General features: G+C 42.3%; 1 protein-coding gene across 7 annotated transcripts in view; it reads right to left on the reverse strand.

Annotated features, from left to right (window-relative positions):
* CCSER1 (coiled-coil serine rich protein 1) overlaps positions 1-23,066 on the reverse strand; it is a 1,139,724-nt gene that overhangs the window by 146,994 nt on the left and 969,664 nt on the right. For all 7 annotated transcript variants that reach the window (XM_068232582.1, XM_068232600.1, XM_068232592.1 and 4 more), the window contains one exon: positions 14,921-15,004. In XM_068232582.1, coding sequence (XP_068088683.1) covers positions 14,921-15,004 — 84 coding nt within the window. The remainder of the gene's footprint in view (positions 1-14,920; positions 15,005-23,066) is intronic.

The following is a 23,066-nucleotide window of genomic DNA, read 5'->3' on the forward strand; positions in this document are numbered from 1 at the left end:
TTTGCAGCCATGCTCACATCCGTTCTGTACATGCATGAGTACAGCCTGTGCCTGTGCAGTAACATGAAGCAGCTCATGCATGGAGGAAAAAGACAAGCAGGAGTGACTTTGTGCTGCCTTCATAAGCGTAGGTCATGCTTGTGCATGTGTATTATGGCCACGTTCATACTAGGATGGGAGCATGATCACAAAAACATATCTGACAAGCTCTTATCAGATACTGTATGTTCAGGGGCACCCCGCACAGGATTGATGGGCCTGTTTATGGATCGGGAAGCCTCCTGACTATCCAAAGGCTTCTCTTTACTGAGGTATTATTATTATTATTTAGTATTTATATAGCGCCGACATATTACGCAGCGCTGTACAGTCACTAACTGTCCATCAAAGGATAAAAACAGGGAACACCAAGAGCCCCAATAGTGTAATCCGTACTGGACAAGGTGGCAATAAGTTTGACACCAAGAGCCCCAATAGTGTAATTCGTACTGGACAAGGTGGCAATAAGTTTGTATTGCTAGATACTCACAAGTCAGGGTCACCAGCAGGCAATCACTGTAAAGGCAGGTGGGGAGATTGTCCTGACCCCACTCAGGATTAAGAAGTCGCTCTCTGTAGACAGGAAGAAAGGGTAGCAACCCTCCACCAAGGGTGGACTCAAAATTGTATACAATGAACAGAGGCGCCAAAATTATAAGATTAGATTAAATGAGCTTAAAAACCAACTTAACCACTTGAGGACCCACCCTTTACCCCCCCTTAAGGACCAGCGCTGTTTTAGCTGATCTGTGCTGGGTGGGCTCTGCAGCCCCCAGCACAGATCAGTGTGCAGGCAGAGCGACCAGATCGCCGCCCTTTTTTCCCCACTAGGGGGATGATGTGCTGGGGGGTCTGATCGCTCCTGCCTGCCGGGTGTTGCGGGGGGGGGGCACCTCAAAGCCCCCCTCCGCGGCGAAATCCTCCCCCTCCCTCTCCTACCTGCCCCCCCCCCTGGTGACCGGGCTGCACAGGACGCTATCCGTCCTGTGCAGCCAGTGACAGGCTGTCCCCTGTCACATGGCGGCGATCCCCGGCCGCTGATTGGCCGGGGATCGCCGATCTGCCTTACGGCGCTGCTGCGCAGCAGCGCCGTACAATGTAAACAAAGCGGATTATTTCCGCTTGTGTTTACATTTAGCCTGGCTATTCACGGAGCCCCCCGCCGTGAATTGACAGGAAGCAGCCGCTCGCGCGAGCGGCTGCTTCCTGATTAATCAGCCTGCAGCTGGCGACGCAATACTGCGTCGCTGGTCCTGCACCTGCCACTTTGCCGACGCACGGTATAAGCGTGCGGTCGGCAAGTGGTTAAATGGCAAAATTGAAGGAGGAAGTGGTGGTCTTACCTCCCTCAAGCAGACACGACAACGACTGCGATTCAGACAGTCAAACACATTTATTAAGAACTCCAAAAAGAAATGCAACGCGTTTCGCAGGTTCAACCCCGCTTCATCAGGCAATATAGGGAGGAGAATCAAACAATCTGCACAAGGATTCAAATCACAGAGGCGCTTAATTTGAATCCTTGTGCAGATTGTTTGATACTCTCCCTATATTGCCTGATAAAGCGGGGTTGAACCTGCGAAACGCGTTGCATTTTTTTTGGAGTTCCTAATAAATGTGTTTGACTGTCTGAATCGCAGTCGTTGTTGTGTCTGCTTGAGGAATGTCCCTCAAAGGAGCTCACAGTCTAATCCCTACCATTGCCATATGTCTATATTATTTAGTGTAAGTACTGTAGTCTAGGGCCAGTTTTTAGGGGGAGCCAATTAACTTATCCGTATGTTTTTGGAATGTGGGAGGAAACCGGAGTGCCCGGGGGAAACCCACGCAGACACGGAGATAACATACAAACTCTTTGCAGATAGTGTCCTGGCTGGGATTCGAACCAGGGACCCAGCGCTGCAAGGCGAGAGAGCTAACCACTACGCCACCGTGCTGCCCACAGTATCTATTTTTAATATCCTTCCTCAGTACAGGTTCACTTTACGTGTCTTATTTTACATTCTGGTTTTCATAATTTCAGGCCTTTTTTTTGCTAATCCTTTTGGCTGGCTGGCTGGCTGACTCATTGGCTGTATAACTATGCTTTGTTATGATATCTTGATCTGGGAAGTAGCAATATGCATTCAGGCTGTGCACAATACTTCAACAGCCACTTTAAAAAAATAATTTTCGGAGACCATTATTCTTAACCAAAACACAAGAGTAAACTTGCAGTGGCTTGGATACAAGGTACATTTAATGGAATTTAGACCCGTCAGTAAGACCTTGCATACCTAAGAGTGTAAATCAGCCAAGAGGAATCCTTACAGAAGCGTATGTGATGCATTTATATAAGAAACTCTTATCCAAAAATAAGCATCCTAAATGTCAAGGGACACTTCAAACCTGAATTATTATTGCAGATTTGTTCATTTCTCTAATATTATTTCTATGTAAATGTGCTGTATAGTATTGGAGAGAGAACAGCATGCACCTTCTACTTCAGTGACATAACTATCATTTATCTATATCCACTCCAAACACTGCAATATGACGACGTTTTGTGATAGAAGCTTAAACTAATATGCAGAACCACCTCGGCAAGTACTGGAGAATATTAAAGATTTTATCAGGCCAACAGCTTTTCATCACAGTCCTGGAGCACAGTATGAAGTGGAGGCTAATCCCTATGGTGTATCATGGGATACTGTCATTGCTACACTCAACATCTGTCTCGCTGAGATCAGCTCACTAAGAGTAATTACTGCCTAAATAAAGTCAGTTTTAGATCTGTGCAATTAATTCTCCTTATAAAAAACAGGAGTAGATTGTGCCCCCTTTATAGTGATTTAGTACAACTGATCTGCTCCTATTTCTTCTTATTGTTTTTTTAAGAGAAAAATCAGTGCAATTTTATAGTATGAACATAGTAATTTGATTTAGTTACTTTTGTGCTGTTTTTTTTTTTGTTTGTTTGTTTTTTGTTTTAAAGTAGAAGCTTCATAGTGTTGATCATTTCATGATATTTGTAATGCAGCTTTTACAATTGTATTGTCCCTCAAAAGTTATCAGTTCTAAAAGGTTTTAGACGCTGGAAGGATAGAGAAAGGGAGCGGGAGGACGACGGGAGCCCGATCTGGTGTGTTATCGTGGGTATGATGGACAAATAAAGAAAATATTCATGTATACTCACAAAGCCGGGTTGCACGTATAGCAAACAATCTGAATCACATGTGGGGAAGTACTGTCCCCACTCGGCCTTGTGTACTCGCTTCGGTGGTCGCAGCTCCTCAAGGAACAATACCACCTGCCTGGGTGGTAGCCCCCCACCAAAGGGGGTAAAGAATGATAGAAGATGGTAGGAGGCGTCCTTGGGGTACTCTAATGTTGGTTTGTACACTGATGGTAAGAAACCAATGCTAGGGCATGTATATATAAACAAGTACGAAAGGTAAGAACAGGTCCTACCTTATGGAGTAGTCACTCACAATATTATAAAAAGAATTACTTTATTAGGGCACTTTAAATTTGAAAAACGTGTTTCGCGGCATAAACCGCTTCATCAGGTCGAGTGTAGTGCCAATGAGAAGAGGTCCCGCCGCGAAACGCATTGTCAAATTAAAAGTGCCCTAATAAAGTAATTCTTTTTATGATATCATGAGTGACTACTCCAAAAGGTAGGACCTTTCCTTACCTTTTGTACTTGTTTATATATACATGCCCTAGCATTGGTTTCTTACCATCAGTGTACCAACCAACATTAGAGTACCCCAAGGGCGCCTCCTACCCTCTTCTATCTAAAAGGTTTTAATATCCCTCTGAATTTGTCTGTGGACATCTGTTTGACTCATTTTATTTGAATTTCTCTGACAAATAAGGTGACAAATGGGAAGGAAGTTAATTTCAAAGTATTAAACATGACAGGAATATATTTCAAGGGAACAAAATAGATGAGTTCTTGAAGATATTGCTTTTCATTAGCAACATAGCAGGAGGAGTAAAAAACCCTCTGAAAGTTCATTTTAAATTGAGAGATGCCCATACTCTGGCAGATGGCCAGTGGATAGATCTCTCTCTGATTGTTTCTGATCAGAGAGGAAAATCTGTGTAGCTGCCCCTGCCAGCCAGCCAGGCCCCCCCCCCCCCATGGTCTCCCTCTCCTAATGTGTTTTCCCAAGGCCTGTGGGGAGTGTGGAAGTGGTGCTTAGCTCACCTGTCCCCTGGTGCACTCATCCTGTGTTTTCTCTCCATCACAGCCAGGGTCCTGTACTCCTTCACCAGGTGGCGCGTGCGTGACCTGACATGTGTCATCAAGTCACATGGTACAGACCCCTGGCAGCAATGGATAGAAGACACAGGCATATTTATTTGATAGATACATAAAAAGATAGATAGATAGATAGATAGATAGATAGATACACACATTTGTTTAATGTATTTGAAGTTTACCTTTTAAAAAGTTTGTGTTCCTTTCCCTCCCCACCCCCATCCCCAACTAACTCAAAGTTGTTCCCTCATGTCATGCTGGGGCTTCTGCTTGAGTTTATTTCAGCTACTGGGGGTAGGCATCATTGCACCAGCCTGGCCTGCCATGATGACAGCCATAAGTAAGTGTTGTGCTGGTAGAATTCACCCCCTCACTTAGTGATTGGAAGGGAGACATACCTGTTCTAGCTACAGACCTCCCCTTGATATTTTAGGTGTCCTGGGCCTTGGGAGTGGCAGAAAATGAGATGTGTTTGTGTCTGAGAGCAGAGCAAAATGGAAATGATGGTTGGATTCTCAGGATGCAGTGCAGGCAGTTGAGGGGTGTAAGTACTGAAGTTGGGACAGTGGTGGCATCAGCTGTGGCTTCTGTTTAAGGAATTGTGTGGCTTGAAGATGGGGCCATATAAATACACAAGAGCCACTAAGATGAGTATAGAGGGGAGCTGGATATTTTTAGTCATTGGCAATTGGAAAAAAAACAGACACTTAACTAAGAAGAGGCAAGGCTCTGGGTCCGATAGAGCCTTCCCTCTCCTCTTCCAGTTCCCTTGTTACAGCGGCAGCTCCTCCGTTGGAATCTCCTGCCACAGGGAACTTTGGAAGTCTTTGTAAGCTGGGTCCTCCTGAACACAGCCGGCTTCATACTGCAAACGCGTGAGTGCGTGAGAGAGGGCAGTATGGAGAGGCCCGTCTTTGGGTGCACTCGGGCTCCCGAAGACTTACGAAGCCTGCCTTTACCAAATTGGTTGAACATTGCTACTGAGGAGCCAGCGCTGGCACATGGACTAAGATAAGAGCGGGAAGGCTCTATAGGACCCAGAGCCTTCCCTCTCCTTAGGAAAGTATATGGCTTATTTTTTTTTACACCAGTTTCATTTCACTTTAACTTCTTATATTCTAGAAGAATACATTTCTCCATTGTATTCTATGAAGTCACAACTATTCTCTGCTGAGCTGTACACCATGGCGAGCTGGCCTGCGAAACAATGTAGCCACACAAGTCAAGGCCTTTTTTTCTCAGTACGTTTATCGCCAAACAATCCTCTCCGAATTTAGGGGTTGCTGAAACATGAAACTTTTATCAAAATGATGAACTGGCCTTTGCAAAGCAATTTTCTCCTGTAGTACTCAAAGCACGTGGGGCACTATGGAGAGCAGTGGACACGTGGACTGTACTTAGCAAGCTACTCTTGTTATAGAGGTCAGATACTTGGGGGGAAGGTAATTAATTTACATGTGAACGTCCCCAGGATACTGTCCATAATGGGCGTTTAACTAAGGAAGGTGGGAGGGTTGACCACTAAACCATGTTGCCCTAAACCCAATACCCTAATAGAGTAGCAATGCAATCCACCCTCAAAACCCCTAAACCTCTGTTATGCTGCCCCTACTGGACAGAACTCCTTACTCCAGTCAATATGGAAAACTCTAGATGTTTCCATATATATTGAAAATCTGCCTGATCAGTTTGGCATTTATAAACATGCAACAACAACAAAAAATGATGTCACTATTTACTTTTAGTTTTGTAAGCACTTTAAGGATGTTTTTATTGTTCACATCACTCTAAATCCTCATAAAATCCTCGTGACCAAGAATCTTGTGTGTGTACAGGTGGCCCTCTCCTTACCCCACCAGCCAGAAGCTGTTTCCTCATGTGCTGTGCCGTCATCCCTCCACCTCTCCCCATAGCAACAGTACACATAGCTCACTTGTAGCACAGAGATCTTTCTGTAAGAACTCTTAGCCAGAACTGTCACTCTAGGGATCGGGCTTTTTGGGCTATGGTAGTAGCGTGCGCATGCACCATTAGCAATAATGTAGAAAATATAAAATGGAAAGAGCTCACAGTATTAAGTCTTGATTGTGGAATTTCAATCTATGAAACTTTATAAGCCTATACAGAAAGATTCAAGATGTATTATGTCATATTCTTACTCCAGCTAATAGGAACTGCTATTACCATAGGTATCCCTAACTAAGGATTTATTTTGATAGATAGCTGCATGTATCAGCAACTTCTAAATTCTGAGAGGATTTTAATGCCCTGTTAAATGTTTTGAAGCATGTTTTAAAGCCATAAAATGTTGCATTATATAAAACATTAGAGTCACTTTGGAAATCTAATGAATCAGACTGCCAACCTGGCTCACTAATAGTACTTGAATTCATGCCAGGGATTTGACAATTGATGTGCTCAGTGTATTTTCTGTTAAGAAGTTTGGTGGCATTTCAGGAGCAGCTTTAAGAGCATGACAACCACAATAACAGATTGGAGGCTGATTTATATATTAGTATATTATAAACATCATTATTGTCCCAGTAAACTGCTGGATGCCCCTGTCAGTGCACAGCCAAGCTAGTCTATAGCAACGGTTGGTCACCTTAGCAGTTATTTATGGTAGTAATCACTTTTTATAAAGGTCAGTAAAATAGAGAATGTCACTCTTAGGTGACAGTTACAGGAAAGCTTAGAGACTTTTCATCAATTTTATTTGTGTTCTCTGTTTCTATTACATTCTTACAGGTTGTCAACCAAATATTTAATTATCTGATTTGCTTTTGCTCACACCTTGTGACATCTTGATATCGTCAGACTAATAATTTAATTGACTTACCACATCACACCACTAGATACTCAATCATATTTTATCATATATTTGGTATATTACAACTGGAATGCCATTACCACTAGCTCTGTACTGCTTAATGCTGTAAAAAGCAATAGAATCATCAATCAAGACCTGTTCAGTAGCCACGCAGTCATGGGCTCCGTACTACTGCACATGAGTGGGCAGCCTCACGCGGCCATGATACAGGAAGACGAGATGCGTGATCCTGATATGGAGGGGGGCCAGGCTCAGGAACCGGGGGGGGAGGGGGGTCAGAAAACCAAGAAAAGTATCAATAGGATCCTGAGGCTTCCCTCTCTTCAGGGTAGTGTTGGGCGAACAGTGTTCGCCACTGTTCGGGTTCTGCAGAACATCACCCTGTTCGGGTGATGTTCGAGTTCGGCCGAACATCTGATGGTGTTCGGCCAAACTGTTCGGCCATATGGCCGAACTAAGAGCGCATGGCCGAACGTTCCCCGAACGTTCGGCTAGCGCTGTGATTGGCCGAACAGGTCACGTGTAGTGTTGGGCGAACATCTAGATGTTCGGGTTTGGGCCGAACATGGTCGCGATGTTCGGGTGTTCGAGCCGAACTCCGAACATAATGGAAGTCAATGGGGACCCGAACTTCCGTGCTTTGTAAAGCCTCCTTACATGCTACATACCCCAAATTTACAGGGTATGTGCACCTTGGGAGTGGGTACAAGAGGAAAAATTTTTTTAGCAAAAAGAGCTTATAGTTTTTGAGAAAATCGATTTTAAAGTTTCAAAGGGAAAACTGTCTTTTAAATGCCGGAAATGTCTGTTTTCTTTGCACAGGTAACATGCTTTTTGTCGGCATGCAGTCATAAATGTAATACAGATAAAAGGTTCCAGGAAAAGGGACCGGTAACGCTTACCCAGCAGCAGCACACGTGATGGAACAGGAGGAGGGCGGCGCAGGAGGAGAAGGCCACGCTTTGAGACACAACAACCCAGGCCTTGCATGAGGACAAGAAGCGTGCGGATAGCAATTTGCATTTTGGCGCCATGCAGTCATAAATGTAATACAGATGAGAGGTTCAATAAACAATAAACAGTAATTGGTGTTGTCCAGAATGCGCACAATGCGTGAGTCGCGTTCAATGCAGTCCTAGGCCGAAGAGGTCATAGCCTAGGGTCACAAAAACCTGTTTATTTGGGCAATTTCAATGGTGGCGAGTCTGACGTACATAAATCGCAGCAATGGCCGTTAGCAACGTCTGAATCTCACGAAATGTCTCATGCAGGTAGAAGACATATTGTTAGACTTGGGCTCCAAAGATGGGTTCCCTACATCTCTGCAAACCAGAGTTACAGGGCTCCAAATTTGGTAAAATCCCCCATAGGCTTTCACTGGGCCTCCTATTTACAGTTCCAAAATCTCACATCTTTTCAAAGGGCAATTGCTCAGCAGTGGCAAATTTTCTAGCATTGTAGGGACCCTTAGGGGGAACATGACTGGTGAGTTTCGGGCCCCTAGGCCGAAGAGGTCATAGCCTAGGGTCACAAAAACCTGTTTATTTGGGCTATTTCAATGGTAGTGATGCTGACGTACATAAATCTCAGCCATGGCCGTTAGCAACGTCTGAATTTCACGAAATGTCTCATGCAGGTAGAAGACATATTGTTAGACTTGGATTCCAAAGATGGGGTCCCTAAATCTCTGCAAACCAGAGTTACAGGGGTGCAAAATTGGTAAAATCCCCCATAGGCTTTCATTGCCACCCTATTTCACTTTCCAAAATCTCACATCTTTTCAAAGGGCAATGGCTCAGCAGTACCAAATTTTCTAGCATTGTAGGGACTCTTAGGGGGATCATGACTGGTGAGTTTTGCCACTGCTGAGCCATTGCCCTTTGAAATGGTGTGAGATTTTGGAACGGTAAATAGTAGGCCCAATGAAAGCCTATGGGAGATTTTACCAATTTTGGAGCCCTGTAACTCCGGTTTGCAGAGATGTAGAGACCCCATCTTTGGAATCCAAGTCTAACAATATGTCTTCTACCTGCATGAGAAATTTCGTGAGATTCAGACGTTGCTAACGGCCATTGCTGCGATTTATGTACGTCAGACTCGCCACCATTGAAATAGCCCAAATAAACAGGTTTTTGTGACCCTAGGCTATGACCTCTTTGGCCTAGGGGCCCGAAACTCACCAGTCATGTTCCCCCTAAGGGTCCCTACAATGCTAGAAAATTTGCCACTGCTGAGCAATTGCCCTTTGAAAAGATGTGAGATTTTGGAAAGTGAAATAGGGAGGCAATGAAAGCCTATGGGGGATTTTACCAATTTTGGACCCCTGTAACTCTGGTTTGCAGAGATGTAGGGACCCCATCTTTGGAATCCAAGTCTAACAATATGTCTTCTACCTGCATGAGACATTTCGTGAAATTCAGACGTTGCTAACGGCCATGGCTGAGATTTATGTACGTCAGCATAACTACCATTGAAATTGCCCAAATAAACAGGTTTTTGTGACCCTAGGCTATGACCTCTTTGGCCTAGGGGTCCGAAACTCACCAGTCATGTTCCCCCTAAGGGTCCCTACAATGCAAGAAAATTTGCCACTGCTGAGCAATTGCCCTTTGAAAAGATGTGAGATTTTGGAAAGTGAAATAGGGAGGCAATGAAAGCCTATGGGGGATTTTACCAATTTTGGACCCCTGTAACTCTGGTTTGCAGAGATGTAGGGACCCCATCTTTGGAATCCAAGTCTAACAATATGTCTTCTACCTGCATGAGACATTTCGTGAAATTCAGACGTTGCTAACGGCCATGGCTGAGATTTATGTACGTCAGCATAACTACCATTGAAATTGCCCAAATAAACAGGTTTTTGTGACCCTAGGCTATGACCTCTTTGGCCTAGGGGCCCGAAACTCACCAGTCATGTTCCCCCTAAGGGTCCCTACAATGCTAGAAAATTTGCCACTGCTGAGCAATTGCCCTTTGAAAAGATGTGAGATTTTGGAAAGTGAAATAGGGAGGCAATGAAAGCCTATGGGGGATTTTACCAATTTTGGACCCCTGTAACTCTGGTTTACAGAGATGTAGGGACCCCATCTTTGGAGTCCAAGTCTAACAATATGTCTTCTACCTGCATGAGACATTTCGTGAAATTCAGACGTTGCTAACGGCCATGGCTGAGATTTATGTACGTCAGCATAACTACCATTGAAATTGCCCAAATAAACAGGTTTTTGTGACCCTAGGCTATGACCTCTTTGGCCTAGGGGCCCGAAACTCACCAGTCATGTTCCTCCTAAGGACCCCTACAATGCTAGAAAATTTGCCACTGCTGAGCAATTGCCCTTTGAAAAGATGTGAGATTTTGGAACTGTAAATAGGAGGCCCAATGAAAGCCTATGGGGGATTTTACCAAATTTGGAGCCCTGTAACTCTGGTTTGCAGAGAATGTAGGGAACCCATCTTTGGAGCCCAAGTCTAACAATATGTCTTCTACCTGCATGAGACATTTCGTGAGATTCAGACGTTGCTAACGGCCATTGCTGCGATTTATGTACGTCAGACTCGCCACCATTGAAATTGCCCAAATAAACAGGTTTTTGTGACCCTAGGCTATGACCTCTTCGGCCTAGGACTGCATTGAACGCGACCCACGCATTGTGCGCATTCTGGACAACACCAATTACTGTTTATTGTTTATTGAACCTCTCATCTGAATTACATTTATGACTGCATGGCGACAAAATGCAAATTGCTATCCGCACGCTTCTTGTCCTCATGCAAGGCCTGGGTTGTTGTGTCTCAAAGCGTGGCCTTCTCCTCCTGCGCCGCCCTCCTCCTGTTCCATCACGTGTGCTGCTGCTGGGTTAGCGTTACTGGTCCCTTTTCCTGGAACCTCTTATCTGTATTACATTTATGACTGCATGCCGACAAAAAGCATGTTACCTGTGCAAAGAAAACAGACATTTCCCGCATTTAAAAGACAGTTTTCCCTTTGAAACTTTAAAATCGATTTTCTCAAAAACTATAAGCTCTTTTTGCTAATTTTTTTTTCCTCTTGTACCCACTCCCAAGGTGCACATACCCTGTAAATTTGGGGCATGTAGCATGTAAGGAGGTTTTACAAAGCATGAAAGTTCGGGTCCCCATTGACTTCCATTATGTTCGGAGTTCGGCTCGAACACCCGAACATCGCGGCCATGTTCGGCCTGTTCGGCCCGAACCCGAACATCTAGATGTTCGCCCAACACTACTTCAGGGTAAGGTTTGATTTTGAACCAAGTTTCGGCTCAGGTTAACTTAAAAATAACTTTTTATTATCAGTATTTCACTATTGAAAAAGTACCAATAGTATTACAAAAAGTACAAAAAAATGATTTTGTGTATTTTCTTGCTTGCTGGGGGATTGAAAGGCATTTTATTAAAATGGTGTAAAAAATCAATTGCAGAATTGCATATGTGCCCTAATGTTCGATCAATACTGTGATCAAAATATTGATTGAGGGAATTATGGTTTTTCTATATATTTTCTTTAGGTTTAATATTTTTATGGGTTCTAATGTCTAAAGCATTGAAATAAATTGAATAGTGTATGAGTGCCTCATCCTGTATGGCCACTTTACATTTTATATGTCCCATCCACTTGAGTGTCATCATGTCTGTCTAAATAAACATACATGTATGATTGATTTCACATTATCTTCACTTTTCATCACTGGTCTACATTTCTCACAGTCAGCTTTCCAAGAGGCTGACCTCATTACAATATGACACTCAGTGCATTCCTGCTGATGACCCTACAAACGCAGCATTTTTGATTATTCTTCCACAGCTCTTCCTCTGCTTAATGAAAACAACGGAGCACCGTGACACAAGAGCAAACAATAAAATATCACTATTTGTTCTAGAGGGACGAGCAAACATTTGTACATAGCATAGCAATCCATTCTGATGTATTCATTTCAATCTGTGGACATCTGTCAGGTATTATCCCAAGTTGATAAATTTGCATGCTCTGACCCGGTGATCTCATCCTCATCTGTCTTGACCTAAATGATCCTATTTAACCTGGAACTTGTCTGATTTCCCTCCCGAGGAGTATAACTTTGTTTCCAAACAACAGAGACATAAGGGAAACGGTGCAGAAGAGCTTAATAAATTCCATTCCGTATTTATTTTATGGCTACCAAAGCAGTTTCTGAGGCAGTAAGAGATAGGACACCAAAAACCTGATGCCTTCCGATAATATAGCAGCAGCAGTTACAAATAAGTATGAAATAAATAACACCATAATGTGAGGATAATATGAAGTAAGAAGTGAAGAGACATTTTTTTTATCTTAAGACTAAAAATTGGTTTTAGAAACTAAACAGAGAATAGCAGAGCTGACATAAAAAAACATCTACAAAGAAGGAAAGTAAAGCAGCTGGGGGACAAGTTTAAAAATGACAAACATGAGGATTTTTTTTTGAATTTCTATCAGCATTTGGAAACTCTCTACATCTATTTATCCAGTTAACAAGCAAATTTTTTATCAGCTTTTTGGTATTGTTGGAATTTTAGCAAAAGATTTTCACTTCTCTAAAAGCTGTCATAATTCTAAACTGACAAAATGAACAAAAAAAGCGAAAGTCAGTTGTGGATTGATTAACAAAATTAAATTGGAGAAAATATTTCCAATTACTTTTTCTGCAGGTTTCCTCCATCACCCCTTATTTACAAGGAAGCATTAAAGTCACAGAAAATTATTTCTCCATCACTTTAAAGCATATGGTAGGTATACTGGCCACCCTGAAATACCGACACAAAAATGTCTTAGGAGCAAATGGTGGGTAAGTGTTTTGTTTGCTTGGCTGCAGCAAGACAGTCTCTGATTTGAAGCCTGACTGGAAAACTATATGGCTGGAGTTTGTATGTTCACCCCATGCATGGGTTTCCTTCAGTCACTCTAATTTCTTCCCATATCCCACAGACATATCCATAGACTGATGAGCTTTCTCAAAAATTGGCCTTAGAATATGATGTGAACATTTCCTATGTTTCCAATCCTAATTTTAATCATTCCAGGCTGTCTTGGATTGATTAAATAAAGAAATTTGGCTGTAGAAAATGCTACCCACTTGAGAGCAAACACATTTGAATTAATCTATCTCAGGTTTACTTGATATCCCACTGCATGGGAGTGACATGGAACGCAACGTGAGTTGAGAAGTGGGACGCATCCGATCAGACGGGAGCATAGATATGTTATCCTTTCTCTCCCGTGGTCACAGCTTTTTAATTTTGACTCCGAGTACCGACCAGTGCATAGCTACTCTGCAAAATCAATATTACTTACAACATCCAATGTTTTTCATAAAGCCTGATGCATGTTTCAAGGTCTGAACTTTCTCTCCCTCAGAAACTTAGTAGCAACAGTAATAAACACATCTCTTCAATACTGTAATACCATGCTATATTACTACTGCACTACCTCCTCTCGTGGCAAAAGTGTTGGACACAGGCCCCCCTGTTCCTTAACATCGGGAACAGGGTGAATTAGGTTACTTGCTGACCGTATTGTTACCCAAATATTGAAAACTATCAGGAATAATTTCAGGGAGGGGGGATGCACAATTCCCCCCTTTTCCTTGTCACTACCACCTGCACCAACTAGTAGAAAACACTTACAGGGGTACATATTCTAATTCCCAGGTGTATTTGGAAAGGTACACACTTCCATATGATATAGCCATACTGGGTACAGCCTTTTCCTTACAGCAATTCACTTAGTTCCATCACCTATTTTCTTACTAGGCACATTGTGTCTCTCCCCACAGTTTCTTGCTATTCACAAATCTTGAGTGCCATCTAACAATGCTTGGCCCTTACTGATATTTTGTGGTGGGGAGGAGGTACTGGCTGGTCCTGCCATTGCTCATCAACCAAAGAGCCTATTCAGTCTTTGCTTTACCTGCCCGCATGGATCAGATGCCATAATGGACAGACATAGGCCTCAATTCACTAAGATCATGCTGGAGATAATAAGGCAAGAGAAAACTTACTACCACACAGTGAGAGAGTAATCTTATCTCTTTATTCCTTAAGTTACCTCCTCTGTAGTTAAGGTACCTCGTCTGTAGTTATTTTCACATGCAGTTAATTAACAGGCTGTTTAACTTTAGAAGGATTGAAGAGTTAACTTTAGGTTTGCCTGAGGTAAAATGTTTCCTGAATACTACATGCCTCATCACCATGGTGATAACTCTAAAAACATTATTAAAGACAGGAGATAAGCTTAGTGAATTGAGGCCATAGTCTCAACATTCTATGTAGGTCATATATGCCAAGAAGACAACATGCTGCATCCAATGGTACAGGGATACAAATCAGGAATGACTGTCAGTAGTAAAACATTGGTCTAACTGATCCTAAGTAACTTGAATTTAAAATAAAACCCTGCCATTTACTTTCAAAGTTCAAAAATGTTGTATTACAGTCTCTTTACTGCTTTTACACCTATTAATTCAGTCTTAGGATAGATGCAGATTGCTGAGGCCGATCTGCACAAAGTTCATGAGTATAGCTCCAGAACGCATTTCTGTTTTAACTATGTCATCCTTTTTTTAATTTTATCTCAAGAATCCTAAAAAATAAACACACATTTTCTCTTTGTGGAAGCTGGAAAAAAAGTATAGAGCCTAAAGCAATAAAGGACACCTCTGTACACTTATTTACCCAGGTTCCCATATGTCTTACTCAGAGTTTGATCAAAGCTTAAAAAAACATTAACTTTCAATAATCATTTTTTCAGTGGCTTTTGTCTAACTTACCAGCTCTTCCTGCAGTAGGTGGATAAGTTCATCTCGTTCCTTAAGCTGCAGCTTCAGCATGGAGCATTCATCTTTCATTATATCCTATGACAACACGAAATCAGATGTTATAATAGGCCTAGCATTTTCTCTTTGTTCTTAACAAGGAAAAGCTGTTTCACACAGTAGGATATAATTGCATTCAAGTAATAAACCTCAATTTCCTTCTGTCATGTGTGATATTTTTGATAACATCTTCTGAAGTGCAGTATAAACAAGTTAATGTGTCTATGATGAAAAATATAAACGTCTCTCAGTTCACAAGATGGCTTTGCCAGTGTTTGATTCCCGTAAGCTTTGTGGTAGGATCTCCTGCTGTACCTCATTTTGGGAACAGATGGCTGTGGAACTTAAAGGTAGATGATATTATTGGCAAAAAAAAAATAAGATAAACTGACTTTATTTGGATTGCTCAAGAAGAATATTTTATTGTATAATGCCACATTTTTTTCACTTTTAAGGTAATTTTGAAAAAGTCGAGCATTATTGATTTAGATATTTTCCAGATTCGACAAAAAGCTATTAATCAATCAATGTTAAATATTAATTATATAAAGTTACTTTTTAAACTCAATTTAAAAACAAATTAAAGAATGCAATCACCCAGGATTCGAACTTCCACTCCGTGGGTAAAATCGTGGCTACAATGTTAGCAGTAATGGTCAATGAGATGCAAATAATTCTGAGTTAATGCAGAATTGTGCACATTTGGTATGCATTTGGTATGCTGTCTGGTACCAGACAAGGTTCGTATTTACATTTGCAGTAAAGCAAACTGTATGCTTCACTGCATGCATCATATCGTACGTGTGATCCTGTTTTGGCATTGAACACAATGCAACATCCCAATGTGGACCAGATGTTAGAGATTCCTGTCAGCTGACATGGTAAAAAATAATGTCCATTACTTCCCTTGCTAAAAACCATACAAATCATTCTTTAAATATACCTGAAGTCTAGTTCTCTATACTGATGAAGTGGAACAACACTCACCCCACATATTGCATCTGAAATAAATAATCTGCATTTACTAATTAACTCTTTAACTCATTAAAACACCAACCTTTGTCATGTAATATTTTTATCACCATATGTTATTAATAAACCCAGGTGTCGGATAAGACACCATTCAACTTGCCTCTGTAACTGCATTGAGTCAAGAGGCAATTAAAAGTATATAATCAGAGCAAACAACTGAGCTTGACTGAGACAACTGTGATAGCAGTTTGAGTGAGGATTCAGATCATCAAAACACTTAATTCCAACCTAGTGGTATGCATCACGTCCTGGCAGTACTGTAGCCTGGAATAGTAATTGTGGCTATAGTGCGTTGGGTTGTTTAGATTTGGCATAGCTCGGTAAGTCGTGGCGCTATGGCTAAGGTACACTTGGGGACATCTCACTGATATTAGCACTAGCAGGTAATTCCTCATATTGTCTTTCTTGCGCACTTTTTGACTGGACAGCACTTCTGTGGCAATTACTATCCATGACAGATTAATTTATTGCATTATTTACTGTGAGAGGTCTTGTATTATGTCTAGCCATTACTTTGCTGTTTAGTTTAGCAGTAATATTATTATTTGCGGCCCCGGTTGTCATTTTCATACCGGAGCATTAGTGCCAGCATATACTTTTGTCTTGTTATCTCTGACTAGTGTTCCATTTGAATTTTTTTACACTGATTGCTATCTGTTGTATTATATTTTTATTGTATCAGAGTACCCAAGTGGTTGTCACCCAATTTTTAAATGTTTTTATCTTGTTTGTCTCAGTGTATATAATAAAGATTTTGTTCATGAAGCTTCACATTTGATTAGTGGAGTTTGATTTCTTTGCCCATGCAGATGATCTTTTCTTTTTGGTTATATGCTATGGCTAAGATGATCAGAAATCAGCAGCACAATGGCTACGAGTAATTGGTATGTTAGTGAGGGTTCACAATAAAGTTTCATCAAATATATATTCCTTTAACCTCTTCTGGCAAAGTCCCAAGCTCCAAAGCTTATATAAATCATAGCCATGCCCAAATGCTGGACTGTTATTACATTCATTCTATGAAATGTTATTTCAGCTAGAGATGAGAATAAGAAGTAATTTGCTAACAGGGAGATCTTGGCAACAAATTAATGACTATAAATCAATTACAGTAAAATGGTACTATGATTTTAGAATGTATTCCTGCATACCTTAGTGCTAATAATAAACTATTGTCATACAGTTCAAGGCACCCGTGTTTATAGTTCTACTGTTTCCTAGCAACAACGCACCAACACAGCGTACTCTCTATTTACATATATATAGATGAGCATTTATGATGTACTTGACCACGGAATTAATGTGAGAGGAATACATTAGCTATGAATGGAGCTATCTGTGATCCATGCATAGGGCAGGTCAGCATATCAACAAAGAAGAAGCATTCCACTAAAATATTTCACAGCTATGGTTCAATACTTCACATCAGCACTCAAATATGTAAGCTTCATCTCAAGAATAAAATAAAATGAACGCAAATGCTTAAGCTGAACTCCCTGAATAAAAAGCTGATAGGACAGGTGAACTAGATTCACATAACAATCAAAGCAATGCTACAAAGATAAGATCATAACACTGCCCTCTCCTGTAGTGGTCAAGCTTCCTGTACTGGACTGATTGTCCTGTGCTGCGCAATAAAACCACACTGTCTCAGAGGGATCCCTCTCCTAATGTGACTCTTGTGATGCAGGGGATTATCACTATCAAGCTGAAATTTCAGCTACTAACATGAATGTTATGTAAGTGACGGACCTTTTGACCATGTCACTGAGGTGAAAGTGTTCCAGGAGTCTAGGTGACCACAGGTCTTCACCAGAGCACCCCACAAGGGATGATGGAACTTTGCTGCCTAGTGCCCACCGGGTGGCACTCAAAGTAACCCCAACAGTGGCTAAGAGAACAGGTGACACCACGATTTGGAGAGGTAAGTAGGAGTAATTTGACTCCGGTAGACAGATCAGGTCTAGGGGCAGGCTGATAACTTCAGAACGATAAACAGGCCAGAGTCAGGGCAGGCAGTGGAGTTTCAGAGTTGGTATACAAGCCAGAGTTATGCTAGGTACACAGGATGCAATTTTCTGACAGATTTACAGTCAGATGGATTATTTCCAACTTGTCCGTTCTGAGTTCTATTCAATTTTCCAATCAATTTCCCATTCTCTTCTATGGAAACTTGATCAGCAATCTGATCAGACATGTTGGCAATAATCAATCTGATAGTCAATCTGTCAGAACATTGCATTGTGTGTACCTAGCATTAGGGGAGGAAGCAGACAGGAAAACCGTAACTAGGTGGGGTAAAAACCAGGGAGAGCAAATCAAGGAAATTCCAAAGTATAAGCCGGGTCACAATGGGCAATCAGATCACTAAATTCAATGCACAGCACAGAGTCAGGCATATCTACTTAATCTAAAAGAGGATCTAGCACTGAGCCTGCCTTTAATAGGCAGAGTCCTGATTATTGGCATGAAGTTTTGCACGCTGCATGAGGGCATTCATGTACGTCAGGCCCTGAGCATGCCCCAGCCCTAGGTAAAGACAAATGGTCAGTGATGCACAACCACGCTAAAACACCCAAAAGTTGTGGCAGGAGCATGGCCAGGGGGATCGCGGACAGGTGAGACTGACAATGAACATTACATTAAGGCATCAATTCATTGACAATAGCTAAAAAATAACCGACAACTGACAATAAAAGTTTATTTCAAAGAAACACGTGGTCATATTTATCTGGCAAAGCATGTACTGTACTATATATCATATTAGTATAAGTAGTAAATATAGGCCCATATGCAATTAACTTTTTCTCCTGAGTTTTCTCCCAGGAGATAATTATTCATCTTCAATTTAAAATAACTTTTCAGCACACAGCAATGGAAAAAGTACCAAAAAGTAAGTGAAAACATACTATCAAAACTATTTTCAGTGTTTTCTGGCTTGCTGGTGGTTTAACCTCCCTGGCGGTAAGCCCGAGCTGAGCTCGGGCTATGCCGCGCAGGAGGATTTCTCTGGCTCTATTGGGGCGATTCGCCCCATTCAAAGTGCTGTGCGCGCAGCCAGCACTTTGCTAGCCGCGCGCACAGCTTGATCGCCGCCGCTCTGCGGCAATCGCCCGCACACAGCGGCAAAAGAGGCCCACCGCCAGAGTCCTGCGCTGCCCGGACCAATGAGTTCCGGGAAGCGCTATGGGCTGGATCGGGTGCGCCTGAAGTCAGGACGTCGGCTGACGTCCATGACGTCATTCCGATCGTCGCCATGGCGACAGGAGAAGCCAAACAGGGGAACACGTTATATACGTGCTCCCCTGTTTGCTATTAGTGCCGGCGACGATCGCACTAGTGGGACACATGCGCCCTCTAGTGGTGTTTCATGTAGCTACCACTCTAGTAGCTTTACATGAAACAAAAAAATAAATAAAAAAAAAAAGGATTTTTGCCCATTTGAAAAAAAAAATTAACCACCAGGGAGGTTAAAATGCATTTTATTGACAAGTTTGAAATTATCTCCTAGGAGAAAACTCAGGTGAAAAAGTGAATTGCATAAGGGCCACATCGCTTTTCAAATTGATTGCTAAAGTAGAAGTAGGTAGTAATTATACATTTGTGCAGAAACAAAGTACATTTATATTAAAAGAAACTTCACACTGTAGATGATCACCCAATAAAGTCGATCGGTTAATCACTTGATGAAAAATCACACTGGGGTAAAAAAGGTTTCAAAAGGTTTTATTGAACTGATTCTATAAAAGAGGGTTTGACAATTTTCCCCTGGCCGATGGTGGCATAGTTATGCAAGTCATACAAACTTGATCGACAGGCATATTCTTAGTTACTCTGCGAACGCCTAACACCAACTGACAGCCTCAGAGTAGCTCCCCCAGGACCGCCTAACGCTGATTGGTGTCAAGTTCTGGGGGCAGAGATTAGCAGGGAACACGCGTACACATGCGGGATCATTCTCTGCCAAGACATGTAGCGGAGCTCTTTGATCAGCCTGCCAGTCCGTGATCATGGACTGGAAGTTCCCCATCCCCATTATTTGTATGGTGGACAGCTCTGTCACTGAACTGTAGCCTCGAGTGCCTCCCTCTCATAGGCATCAGAATTTACAGAAAAGCACTAGCAAAACTGTGCAAACAAGTTTTTGTGGGTATCTTTGTACAGGTCCTATCGAATAAAGGAAATGCTGAGAATCTCCCTTGTGGAAATGCATGCCTGCTGTAAGTGACAGGAACATAGGGAAAAAGTAATTTATAGTGCATTTTACTATGGGAGAAATATACTTATATGTGTACATGTTTTACATATTTTCAGTTTTCCAGTTGTTTGCAAAATGGTCCTTTAGTTTTAGGTTCCCAGACAACTATCTGAAGCTGCCTTGTTTTTCACACACGTCTACAGAATCACTGAGAACAGCAGGTATTATTTTTATATCATGATATTGCTCATTTAGTTTTCACTATCAGTGGAAAGGGCTATCTTATTTCATTGCTTTATGTGATACATACTGTAGCGTGGGTCCTAATCTAGTTAGAATTACTTACCCTGCTTGGTGGTAAACCCGAGAGTCAGGCTCGGGATGGAAATCCACAGCTAAGAGCGGTAATTCTGCACGTGAGTGAGTTATATGCAGGAGCTGCTGTAGATCTGTTTGTGGTATGATTTTTTCTTGTTTTTAGGGTCTAAAAGCTTGTGAAAAAATTGCACAGCATTTAGGGAATCAGATAAAAATAGCGCACAGCGCTGATGTGTAAGAATGGTGCAAAGCACTGATGTATAAAAATGGTGCAACACTGAATTGTCATTCAAAACGCTATTTATCGTTATCAAAGTTAAAAAATGATGCATGGGCTGAAATAGTACAAGCCAAAATTAGCGGCAAGGAAGTTAAAATATGGCACCTAAAAAATGGCAAGCACCTAGCGCCCATAAATGGCGAGCACCATAATTTATCCTCCTTGACGCTAATCGCGGCTTGTACACGCTCAGGCAGGGGAGCTAGTGTTAGGCAGTGGGTGTCAGGGGGAAAGTGTTAGGCAGCGGGTGCCCGGGGTAGAGTAGACTGGTGTCGGGCAGCGGGGGTGGAGGGAGTAGGGTTAGGTAGAGGGAGGATTCAGTGTGTGCATAGGCAGTGATACATTACCTTGTCCCGGCGATCACTCCTTAACCACCCTGGTGCTTTGATTGTTTGCAGCGCTTGGCTGTGGGTGGGTTTTTTTAACCTATTTTTTTTTTATCATGTAGCTAGCCTAGCGCTAGCTACATGATTCCCCCCTCCCTGCGGCATCCCTACCACTCCTCCGATTGCCGCCGGCGATCATACCCAACAGGAAATCCCGCTCTAAACGGAATTTCCTGTTAGGGCTTCCCTCGTCGCCATGGCGACGATCGGAATAATGTCATCGATGTCAGAGGGAGTCCCGATCCACCCCATAGCGCTGCCTGGCGATGATTGGCCAGGCTGCGCTGAGGGCCTGGGCGGGGCCTTCTTTCACGGCGGGTAGCGGTGGATCGACGGCGAGCGGCGGCGATCGAACGAAACACGCAGCTAGCAAAGTGCTAGCTGCGTGTTTTTAAAAAAAATATATAAAAAAAGACCCACCAGGGGCTGAGCAATCCACCGCGGCAGTCATGGACGAGCTGAGCTCGTCCAAACCGCTCAGGTGGTTAAACGTTAAATAACCATAGTAGCCAGATGTCATTATTGGCATCTAGCATACATTACCTTGTTCCGGCGATCGCTCCTTCACTTCTTCAGTTAGTTTGCATTAGTCCTGCATCCAGCCAATCACCATGCAGCTTCAGTCGCCACATGATGATTGGCTGGCTGCAGGACTCCTGCAAACTAACTAGGAAGTGAGGGAGAGATCGCCGGGACAAGGTAATGTATGCTAGATACTATTAATGACATCTAGTTACTATCATTATTTTATTGTTTTAGGACGTTTGTAAAACGTTAAACAACCTTAGTAGTAAGATGTCATTTTTGGCATCACTCTGTACCATTTTTTCATGGTTCCTTTTTTAAATGTACCCGCTTTTAGGCCCTAAATCTGGAATTAATCATAACACCAGGGAGATAAATGCAATTTTAAAAGTTTTTGATAATATAAATACTAATGCTAATCACAGAACTGAAAAATGAGAAAACAGAGTTTACGATTTTCTCACGTGCCTTAACATGTCAAGAATCTCAAGAAAGCAGCATTACTGTACAAAAGAGGTGCTGTGAAAGAGGTTTCACCAAGGTGACATCTCAAAAACAGGCATACTTTGTTGTACACCCTGTTAAAGCCATGACTTGATGTCTGAAGCCAAAAAGGCTTTCTCTATTACACTGATTAAATTGTTACTGAGCTGTGAAAGATGAACATGACAAATTAATGTTTTCTATTACATTTTCCCTGGGTCCCCCACCTGCAAGTGTGATAGAAAACAGCATGTAATGTAAGAAATAGTAATCTGAATTTGACGTATACAAACAAATGGACTAATCTCTCAATAAACTTCATCTTTAAAATTTGCAATAAACATAACTTTGATTTTAATGTGACCATATGTAATATTAATCTGTACTCTTTAAGGTCATTTTGGGAAATAAAACATAGCTGTGAGGAAACGCGGAAAAGCCGCCGTCTCTCGAGGTGAGGCGGCTGTTTCCGCGTCCAGCATGGCGTCACAACGCGGAAAAAACGCCGCATGCCGCATGGGCAGTGCGGCGGAATCCGCATTGGTAACGGCGGAATCCGCATCAGAGGCGGCCCCCGCACTAGATACATTGCATGACAGTACTGGTGTGGCTGGGACTGATAGTCCACCAGGATTCAGACTTACACGCGCGCGAGCACAGAGGCAGAGTTTAAATAGCAGTTAGAAGGGTGTCGGCTGACCAGCTGGGTCAGCTGACAAATTCCACTGCTCTCATTGGACCAGCAATTAGGGAGGTCCTGGAAAGGTCCTAGAGTATATATACTGCTGGTTGTTCACTTGCTCTTTGTCTGGCGTGCGATCACATATGTGGGAGCACTCAGACCTGTAGTCAGATCCTTAAGTGTGCCGGGACCAGCTG

The sequence above is a fragment of the Hyperolius riggenbachi genome, chromosome 1 (genome assembly GCF_040937935.1).
Source record: "Hyperolius riggenbachi isolate aHypRig1 chromosome 1, aHypRig1.pri, whole genome shotgun sequence".
Taxonomy (NCBI): domain Eukaryota; kingdom Metazoa; phylum Chordata; class Amphibia; order Anura; family Hyperoliidae; genus Hyperolius; species Hyperolius riggenbachi.